Genomic DNA, 11721 nt, shown 5'->3' with positions numbered 1-11721 from the left:
GTGTGTGTGTGTTAGAACTTTTGAGTTTATAGCAAAGAACCCATTAAAATGTTTATAGCTGTCCCATTCAGAAATATATTTAGTTGCTTTTATATGAAAACTGACTCACAGGAGAGAAACCTGACTGAAAAAATCCCCTTCCTCTTTAAACTATAGAACTGTATTTTAATAATTACTATCTTCATAATGAAACTAACAAGAAATAAAACTTGAAAACAGCATCAAGCAAGTCATGTACATTCTGCAGGCAGTGCTCATGTCAGCTTTCTCTCTCCACTTATGTATTATCCACTAAATAGGGAGCATCAATTATTTTGGAATCAAACAAACAAATAAATAGTAGCTGATGCAAACTATTGATTTAGATTTTCATTGACTCAATATATTCACTCAGAAGTCAAACCACTGAGATGCTAACATTTTCCACCCGTGAAGATGTAAAGAAAATACTTATGCTTAGAAGCTTAATATTCTGATAGCCTCTTCCCTCAACCATTCTATCTTCTTTCCTTTTCTTATTACAGTTTTGTCCATGATGTGCATATATTAGTATCAAATATCTTTGGTTTTACCTTCCAGGGGGCAAAAGCTCCTTTTTGCTTTACTGCTGTCTCCCAGTAGAGCGCATACCAATCAGTACTTACCTTAGACTGTCAGGCAACTAGTGAATATACCTTTAGTTTTTGCTAGGTTGTGTTGTTCATGAAATAATTGCTTTGCTCAGGTTAGTATCTGCTAATACTTAGTTAAGACTGCATTCACATGCATAACACAGACACTCAGACATATCCAGATTTTTCAGAGTATTTATTACCACAGGATTTTTTAATAAAAATTTCCATAGTTTGACTTTATCTTTGAATAGGTCTACAAGAGTTGTTACCTTTCTTTTCTAGTTCAAGGGTAGGAAAAGTAAAGAGAAGACTCCTTTTGAAAAAAAAAATTTCAAACCATTTCAAAATTTAAAATATATTAACCTAAATGGTGGGGGTAGGATGGAATCTATTCCTATTTAAAAGTGTTTGCTATATCTATGATGAATTCTGGTGCTGATATTTCTTTCACAGAATCATGTTTGACTCTTAATATTTTTAAAATATATTTTTATTGATTTTTTTTACAGAGAGGAAGAGAGAGGGATAGAGAGGTAGAAACATCGATGAGAATTATTGACCAGCTGCCTCTTATATACACCCTAATGGGGATGTGCCCGGAACCAAGGTACATGCCCTTGACCGGAATCGAACCCGGGACCTTTCAGTCTACAGGCCGACGCTCTATCCACTGAGCCAAACCGGTTTCGGCCATGTTTAACTCTTAGAAAACCTACTGAGTATGCACTGCTGGGGAATCTTTCATCCTTAAAACTAGAATTTATTTTATTTGATGCTTTGGAGGGTTGTTAGTTGCTTAGCCAGCCTACTGCTTCTTTGGTAGATTGTAATAATTGATGGCTATGATTCTTGAGCATTTATTAGGAGCCACTGTGTTAAATCATTAAGCTCCAATAATAATATTAAAACCATACATTTGCATTTAATTTGTAAATCTTATACTTAAGAAATAAGTGCTATATTATCTCTTTATAACTGTACAATAAAAATGTAGGCCAGGTCTCCCTATTCTCAGATGAAATATTAGAGTCCCAAGTTAAATAACTAGTTATAGGACAAATTATTGGCAATTCCAGGATTAAAATCTAGAAGTCTGATTTGCCATATATCTTAAGCTTCTTTAAGTAGATATAGGTGTTTTATAAGAAGCATTTTCATTTAAAAAAAATGAAAATCAAAGTATTTTTCTTTTCTCAGCTTTGCTCTTTAGCCACCAAACTCATTGTCATATACCGAGATATCTCTTACATTTTCTCACTAGAGTGGTATAATACTTACAAAATAAACTTTATAATCAACTTGTGAAATAATGTTCTCAATGAAATATTTCATTAGAATGTTTTTATGGTTTAACGTGGGAGGATTCAACATCTCCTTAAGAGCCTTTTTATCTAGAAATGAGTGGTCCAGTGCATGAATTCATGCACAATGAGAGGAAATTAGAATAAATATTTTAATATCACTATTTGCCCTTTCTTTATAGAAGTGTCAGAGATGAAAGAAAATTAGTAAAATGTAGATGAAAATAATATATACATTAATAAAAAACAGTAACATAACAACAAATATTTCCTGTGAAATTTTTGTCAGAATCTTCATTTATCATTAATTTAAAATATGCCAGGTATTGTGGAAAATTTATATCATTTGGACAAACTTTGCCTTTGCTACAACATCGAGTAAATTTTTCATCAGATAGTTTTTCATTGGAGAAATTTAGAGATAGGCAAAATTGATGAGTAACAGTCATTCCACAACTGTGTTTGATAATTGCATCCTCATTTACTTCATTTTCATTATGAAGGCAGTTCCTATCAGTATGGGTAGTACTTGTCAATGACTTTTTTTCAGACATGTTCTGTCAACAATGCCTTTTTTTCAGCTTCAGACGTGTTGTGCCAATAGTTGTTCTTCAGACATGTTGTTTCTTTCAGCCTCAGAGGTACATTGTGGCAACAGTTGTTCTTCAGACATGTTCTGTTGACAATTTCAGCTTCAGAATGTCAACAAAAATGTGACATCATTACCTGGTGCCCACAGTCACCGTGTGCTGTGGGCTGCATTTTGTGCCATAGCAGCGTCAGCTGCGATTTGGTGGGCTATTCCTCTGGGGTGGTGGCAGGGTCTGTGTCCCACTTGAGGACACTTGATTGACCTTTAAATGTTTAGGATAAATGATACACCTAGGGCTATGGGTGTCCTCCAGCCTAGATCCCAGAGTACTTAAAAAAAAATTCATGTCTTAAAAAGATACATGTAGATTAACAACACATCCACCTCCTATTGCAGTTGATTACTCTTTTCCAATTGTAGTCCCCACTGAGCACCAGGGCAGCCAAGGATATTAATTGGGGTGGAGTAATTGGCTGTCACTAAGACCTTTGCCATTATTTCAGAGAGTTCAGTCCTTATAATATCCTTCTATTTTCTCATCATCTCCTGGTTACTTGTGACCTTCATATTAAGAACTGAAAGTTTGAGTTTTATTAAATATCAACTCCAAGAATATTGCTTGGCTTCTCCCTAATATAGACTTCTTCAATAGATTTAGGTGAATAGGTCCTATTTATGAACTAGAGAAAGATGATGGTAAATGAACATCAGAATAATGATAGACAAACACTTGTATGGTGATATGTTTAATTCCAAACTCTGTGGTTTCATCTGGGAGCCAGGAAAATCTACCTGAGATTTCTATCCAATAACAGATTTCCTTCCAATATTAATTCCATCATTATCAATTAGAGAATAATCTCTGACAAACAGTTTTTTTCCATTTGCATTTTCATAGGATTCCTTCCAGCATAAGTTCATGGATGTTGAATGAGTTCTGTACTCTGACTGAAGGTATTATTCCATTTACTTGTTATAGGACTTCTCTTTGAGTATGAAGTTTTTGGTGTTTAATAAGGTTTGAATTCCTGTTGAAGGTTTTCTCACATTTGTTACATTTAAATGGTTTCTCTCCAGTATGAATCATTTGATGTCGAATAAGTGAGGAACTCCGGCTGAAGGATTTTCCACAGTTAACACATTCATAAGTATTCTCTCTAGGATGGAGACTTGGGCTGTTATTACTGTCTTCACTCTTACTGAAGACTGTTTCACATGTATTTCCTTTGTAGGCCTTTACTTCTGGATGACTTCTTTGATGCTTACTAAGGTTTGTTCGTCGGTTGAAGGATCTCCCACATTTACTACATTTATAGGGTTTCTCTCCTGTGTGAATGATCTGATGTCGAACAAGGGATGAACTCCGGCTGAAGACTTTCCCACACTGAAAACATTCATAGCAATTCATTGTGGTATTACTTTTTGGGTGTTGAATATCTGTACTCAGGCTCCCACATTCCTTATATTCTAAATGTTGCTTCCCCACTAAGTAAAAATTAAATTTGAAATTAGTTTTAAACTTATGGCACTTGGGGGACCCCTTCCTCATAGGAACTTCTTGTTGACTATCAAAAACTGAGTTAACTGACTTAACATCAAAGCTTTTTTTATTTTTACTATATTCAAAGTCTCTCTTCTTAGTATCGACTGTCTTATAAATGAAAGCTTCTTGTGGCAAATTTATGTCCCAGTTCCTAAATAACCAATCATCACTTTTGCAGGCATTCAGAGAAGGAAGTCTACTCTGGGTCAATGTTGTCATTATCACTCCTTGGGATGTTTCTGCTCCAGAAATTCTCTTTGAAATTGAATCCTGATTTTCTGAAATTACTTGTGTGTCTGAAAAGAAATAAAAATTCCACAAACTAGAAGAAGAAAATTTGCTTACCTGTATTTTTCGGACCATAAGACGCACTTTTTTCCCCCCAGAAGAGGGGGGAAAAAGTCCCTGCGTCTTATGGTCCAAATATAGCCTACACATATACTGTAAAAAAAAAGTTTTTTTACTTGCCCGGCTCTGTGTGGTCTCTGTGTGCTTGCCCGGCTCTAAAATGGTTCTAAATGCTGCTGTTTTCTTTACAGGGTTGATTACATGTGTTTATGACTGTGATGTTGGGTTTTAATGCACATAAAATATTTTAGGACACTATTTGTTTCAGAATCTTTTTTTCTTCATTTCCCTTCTCTAAAAACTGGTGCGTCTTATGGTCCAGTGCGTTTTATGGTCCGAAAAATACGGTAATTAGGAAAGGATGGCTAAACCATATAAGGGGATATGCATGTTTTATGCATCTAAAACACATAATAAAATGTGAAGTGAGGCTAAAAAAGGAGAATTACAGAACAAATAAATGAGATAAAATATTAAAAAGAAGGTTTAGAGATCAACAAGGCATAGAATGGAAGAAAGAGCATTTTATAGAAATGGGATCCAAAAGATAACCGAGGGAGAAGGTATAGAAAAGAAGAAACAGAGTAATTTGCCTATCAAATTAATAAAGATTTCAGGTAAAAGATACCTAGTGTTTGCCAGGGTGATAAAACAGAAACAGACTCATCGAGACAGAGAATAAACTGATGGTTGCTAAATGTCCAATAATTGTGGTGGGAGGGAGGAATGGTGAATATACTGATACATTTATGTGATGGTATGTTATATGTGATTTAGAAACCAATTTTCGTATTTAGTGAAATAGGCAATTGTGCATGATATCATATTAGGTGAGAAGAGCAGAATACATATAATGACATATTCCTGATAACCCCCAATTTGGAAAAAAGAAATTGTTACAAGCCACGGATATACATTATCATAAACAAAGAAAATGGCTTAAGAAAAAAAACAAAACACACAAATGTTAATACTACATAATTTAGTATTAGTGATGTAATGAGTTGAGTTATATCCCTCATTATAGAAAAGTATATTCTATACTTTCTAAAATATATATTAAGCCCACAATAATTTAAAACAAAATGTTAATAAGAATAAATTATGATGGGGGTAGGGACTTAAGGCACAAGTTAAGGATTTATATAGTTAAAGAAGGGGGAAAAATATGAAGAATATTAAAGCCATTCTAAGATAAAGTAGAGTTTTCTGTTTTCTTAAGAAAAGAAAAAAAAAAGAATACCATTTAATTGAGATGGCTAACAATCATTTATATAGCATTTACCAGGTGCCAGGCATTGCTCTAAGTATGTTACACATATGAATACATTTAATCCTCATAGTAAAGTGGAAGTAGATACTACTATTCACTCTCTGTTACAGATTAGGAAACTGGCAGACAGGCCACACATCTTGTCCACATAAGAAAAAGAATCTGTGAACCAAAAGCTATGATGACATTTTTTCTTCAAAGATTAGGTGGTTTTGTCATCACCTTCCCAACTATCAATCAAAGGCTGGTAGTACAATGTTAAGTTTAACAAACAGAAGCTTTTTACAAATGCCTCGTATCTGCCTGCTTCTTACCAAGGATGGCTGTTCTTGGGATTTCTTGCTCCATTATCCATCCTTTTATCTTACTCTCCAACTTGGGGACCTCAACTGGTTTGGAAAATAGAAGCTCTGTTTGAGAAAAATGAAAACAACACAATAAACAAATATACATGACACTCCAGACCTTCTTATAGGAAAAAGAATTCTAACCCAACATAGTATTCTAAGAGCTGTTGAAAGATTAGGCCAGAATCATCATACACCTGTGTATTTCTAAAACTGCATCAGAAAGAACTTTCAGCCAGATACAGCAAGAAAATCTGCTGTTGTGCCGGAAGAATATTAAAAAACCTGAACCTAATCCCAAATGCCCTTAATCACTTCAGCAGTCCTACATTTAGTAGATGAAGAGATTATTTTTAAAAATATATATATTTTATTGATTTTTCACAGAGAGAAAGGGAGAGGGATAGATAGCCAGAAACATCAATGAGAGAGACTCCTGTACACCTCCCACCGGAGATGTGCCCGCAACCAATGTACATGCCCTTGACTGGAATCGAACCTGGGACCTTTCAGTCCACAGACCAACGCTCCATCCACTGAGCCAAACCGGTTTCGGCAGATGAAGAGATTATTAATGAGATTAGGTAAGTACATAGAAGCCACCTTTCCGCAATGAACTGAGGTTCCTATAGTTCTCCAGCATCACATCCCTGTACAGGTTCTTTACAGCAGGGTCCAATTGCCCCCACTCTTCCGCGCTGAATTCCACAGCCACATCTTTGAATGTCACTGGTTCCTAAAACATTAAGTTCCTTTTTAATCAAAGATCACTCCAAAAATATTACTAGAGGAGAAATAAATTTTGAAAGAATACAGGAGGAGCCAGTACATACAAGAAACTGATAGGTCAATCTTTGGGGTTCTAAAGGATGAAAATCATGTTATATTAGGGGCCTATTCACTTGGAACTCTGTGAGGGCCACAAAAGGAAAATTAATTCTATTAGCTTACATTTTGCTGGAGGAGGGAAAAAACAACAACAATTGGGATAACTGTGGAACAAAAATTATTATAGAGTATAAATAATTTATGTTAAAGGAGTTCAGAGCAAAGAGCTAAAGGTAGATTTGAGGGAAATTTGTAATGAAGATGTAGGCTTCAATAGCAGAAGAGGTAGGGCATTGTCTCCAATTGAGAAATGCAGCCTGCTAACTTCAGTTCTCACAGCCTGATGTTAGCGTTTCAGACAGGCCTTTCCTGATTACCCAAAGTAGCCATTCTCTTAATCAGTCTCCACTGCATATTTCTTTTCTTTGTAATTATTATTCCTGCCTGCAATTATCCTTTTAAAAAATATTTTTATTGATTTTAGAGAGAGGAAGAGAAGAGGGTGGGGAGAGAGAGAGAGAGACATCAAAATGAGAAACATGGGCCGGTCACTTCTTGTATGTACCCAGACAGGGGAACCAACCAGCAACTTGGATATGTGCCCTGACAGATGCTCAACCAACCAAGCCACACCAGCCAGGGCTGCAATTAGCTTATTTGCTTGGTCTGCCTGTCTGCTTTGACTATAATCTCCACAAAGCCAGGGTTTTGTTACATTTACTGTCATAAAAAAAGTGGCATATTAGGCACTGCATAAACATTTCTTCTTTTTCTTTAAAGATTTTTTTTCATTTGGCTTTTAGAGAGAGAAAGAGAGGGAGAGAGTGAAACATCAACTGACTGCTGGGGATGGAGCCCACAACCCAGCCCACATGTGCCCTGAATTGGAATCAAACTGGCAACCTTTTGGTGCATGGCATGACGTCCAAGCAACAGAGCCACACTGGCCAGGGCTGCATTAAACCTTTCTTAAAAGGGCCCTCTTACCATCAAGAGTTGTCGAATTTCTCTCAGCATTCTCAACCTTATCATTGCTGGCACCTTCAGTCACACCGAAATATACAAATCCTTTCCCTTCCCCTACTTCAGAGCCTGTCTTTGTGAATGTCATCTCCATTCGTTTTGCTTACTTCCTCACCTTCTCTGCAACCTGGCTTTTATTCTCATGCATGTTAGGAGCCCCGTGATGATCACTGGACACTAAGACACTACCCAGGCTGGATTTTCCTAATCTCTAAGGGATTTCTTCTTGAAATATTCTCATCTTGTGCTTTCAGTGACAACATTTTCCTGGCTTTTCTCTACTACTTTATTTCATTTCAGTATCCTTTGAGGTTTCTTCTCTGAAGATTAGTGACATTGGCTCCCTTCATTTTTAATTCTGAACATTCTCTGGATGGGCTCTATTTTAATAGCTTCAATTATTGTTTAAGGTTTTGAAGAAATGAATGCACCAAGAACAAAGATTATATTTTTCAAAAAGTGTACCGCCAACTAAAATAGGTCCAATGTCCTGAGGGAGAACAAGTCTCGTGTCCTTAGATATAACTGTTTGACAAAAGTTCAAAGGTCAAGAAAGAAAAATCAGCTCATTTCAGAAAAGAGTGGAATCCTAATTCACCTGGGATTTGCCTGTGAGTGAATCTGCTTCCATTTCCTCCTCCTGGACACTCACCTTCTGGAGAAGGGCAGAATCCTCGCAGGGAACATCTGAAGATGATGAAGAAAAACATTAGGGAGACAAGCTATGTTTTGGAGAAAAGTTTAATGATTACAGCAGTGATTATAACATGCTATCCATAGGAATCAGCTTTAAAATACTTTGAAAAAAATAGTGATGCAAAGCGATACAACCAATCAGAATCTACCATGGTGGGCCTAGATCTTATATTTTTAAAAAGCTTTAAATGTGATTCTGAAATTCCACCAGGGATTGAGAACTACTGGATCAGAGGGAAAAAAGCCAAAATAATATTTTGACTCCTCATTTGTGGTTATAGCAGATCCGCAAAAAATAACTTTAACCCTGTCAAAACTAAATCCTACCTAAGACTTAGCCACCATAGGTTGTGGTTCTATTGGGAGCTAAGAATACAGGGTGGGACAAAACTATTTTTACAGTTGTGAGTATAAGAAACATTTCTGCAAAAAATTGTATTATTTTCCTTACAAACAAATGAAAACATACTTTTGCCTCACCCTGTATTTTATCCTACCAATCCCTTCCTCAAACACATTGGTGAGACTTCTACTCAAGGGTTCTTTACCGCTAAGTTGCTCTGTGTATACCATATACAGACTTAGGCAGTCTGGTCACCCTGAACTACTGGTTCTTTTAAGTATTTAAAAAAAAAAAAAAAAAAAAAAAAGTATTTAAATACCTCGGTGGCAACCAACTTTCCTCCAGTACATTAGTGAGAAGTATACCGAAGGGCCAATTTCCCAAAGTTTCTCCAAGATTCATTAGTTATATCAATGATCCTCAAATACCAGACTATAAACCAATACTAGTCTGTGAAGAAGTTTTCATTGATTCAGGGTAAAATAAGAATATAAACAATGTGGGAAATATTTCATGAAACCCTTTTGTAAATAAAGGCAGAATTTGGGGGGGGGAGAAATCAAATTTCTCAGCAATATACTATTTGAATGCTGCCTAAAGGTTACTTTCTTCTCTATGCTTTAATTTCATGGCAAATCACTTCAGCACTCTTTTTAGATTACTCAAATTAGGGATTTTTAAACTGTGTATCTTTAAACTCTGTTCTTTATCAAGGCTATTTTGGATATGTGGGGTTTTTGTGTGTTTTGCTTTGCAATTCCATTTGAATTTTAGGATCAGCTTTTCCATTTCTGAAAAAAAAAAATGTAGCTGGAATTTTTATATAAATTTCATTTGAATCTGTAGATTGCCTTGTTTCACTTTAGTATTGATCATTGCTAGTATATAGAAATACAATGGAATTTTAAAGTCTGGTGTCTTCAAACTTTTTTAAAAACATCTCTTTAAATGTTTTTATTGATTCAGAAAGGAGAAAGAGAAACACCAATGATGTTTCTATCAAGGGGAATCATTAATTGGCTGCCTCCTGCATGAATCCTTTAGGTTCAAAATCCTGTTTTTCCAATGCTCTCTTCATTCTATAACACCTGACCTAGTCTTTTGACCATTTTTTTTTTTTTTCCCAGAGCTTTCAGGTCTATCCTTAATACAATATAAGCAGTTGGAAAAACCTTTTCTGCAAAGATCCATATTAAAAATATTTTAGGTTTGTTGCTATATAGTTTCTGCTATAACTAACCAACTTTGGTCATAGCATGAAAGAAGACAAAATAAAAATAAATGGGTGTGTCTGTGTTCCACTAAAACTATTTCCAAAAATATTTTGCCTTTGGGTCAGTTTGCCAACCTCCACTCAACAACGATATCAACATATTTTTAAAACGCACACCAAATTGTCGCACTCCCCTATTCAACCTGTAAGATCTCATTCTATTTCTATAGCCTACAGAATAAAATCCATGTTTTGTGATATGGTCAAGTTCTTCATGATCTGGCCCTTCACACCTTCTAGCTTCAAAAAGGATAATTTTTCTTCCTTTTTAATTGAGGAATCATTGACATATAACATTGTATTAGTTTCAGGAGTGCAAATTAATGACTCAATATTGGTATACAGATATATTGTGAAATGATCACCATAATAAGTCTAGTTAACATCTGTCATTATATAGTTACTAATTTTTTTCCCTATGATAAGAACTTTTAAGACCTACTTTCTGAGCAACTTTCAAATATGCACTACAGTATTGTTAACTATGTCACCATGCCATACCTTACATCCCTATGGCTTATTTATTTTATAACTAGAAGTTTGTATTTTTGGACCCCCGTCACTCATTTTGCCCACTCCTTACTGCCCTCCGCTGGCAACCACTAATCTGTTCTCTGAATCTATGAGCTCAGTGATTTCATTTTTGTTTTCAGATTTCAGAGAAGAGCCAACTATTCTACATCCAGTTTTCTATGTTCTCACCTTTGTCTTGAATTACATCTTCTATGAGGCTCACCACTTCTTTGCTGTTCTTTGGATGATGTAAATTCACCCAAGTCCTGACCTCTTCAGGGAGAATTGTCAGGAATTGTTCTAGCACCAACAGTTCTAGGATCTGCTTCGTAGTATGAACCTCTGGTCTCAGCCACTGGAGACAGAGCTCCCAGAGCTGGCTCAGGGCTTCACGAGGCCCAGACACTTCCAAGTACTGGAAATGTCTGAACTTTTGACGCGAGGCCTCAGAGTCACAGGTCTCCCTGACTGGGGTGGTTTCCTGCTGCCAAGACACATCTCCGCTCAGGTCCTCACGGTGTTCATTCAGGGTCTTATTCAGGGGCTGCATCTTCCTAGACAGAAGTCCCACTTTGTTTGAATTTACTTATCAGAGGAGTCCTGTAAGTGTTAGGGTTGGGTTAAGTACCTGTATACTATATATATATATGTGGTATGATTTGAGCCAAGTAATATCTCACAAGAAAATTTCCAGGAATTCCAGGAGTTTCAGACATAAAGCCAACATTCAGGTTCCTTGAGAGACTGAAAAAAAGACACAAATATGACCTTCTAGAATAGTGAACATATTAGCATAGTGTTAAAAGATAAAATAGTACAAATAATATTCTTAAAATTACTTAAGCAAATAAATATAAAAATGGATTCTCCTTTCATTCTTATTTTTCTTCTTTATAACAGGAAAATATGCTATCCTTTCCCCCCAATTAACCAAAAAAGACAAAGAAACAGATATCACACAAACAAGTGATAAATGAAATATTCCTTTGATTAAAACAAACTTCATAATTTAACTTGTGTCTCCTGT

At 35.7% G+C, this 11721-nt stretch overlaps 1 protein-coding gene across 1 annotated transcript; it reads right to left on the bottom strand.

The window, feature by feature from the left end:
* Positions 1–871: 871 nt before the first annotated feature.
* ZNF215 (zinc finger protein 215) lies at positions 872–11244 on the bottom strand (the record flags this gene model as incomplete). Its single annotated transcript, XM_084894056.1, is given in 6 exon segments — positions 872–3497; positions 3499–4346; positions 5986–6081; positions 6622–6754; positions 8522–8556; positions 10884–11244. Coding segments are annotated over 6 exon segments (1497 nt in total). The 3' UTR covers positions 872–3473.
* Between the last annotated feature and the right edge of the window lie 477 nt (positions 11245–11721).

This window comes from Pipistrellus hanaki, assembly GCF_964339955.1.
Source record: "Pipistrellus hanaki genome assembly, chromosome: 9".
Lineage (NCBI taxonomy): Eukaryota > Metazoa > Chordata > Mammalia > Chiroptera > Vespertilionidae > Pipistrellus > Pipistrellus hanaki.
The sequence above is the reverse complement of the archived record's forward strand: the minus strand, read 5'-3'. Positions and strand labels throughout refer to the sequence as shown.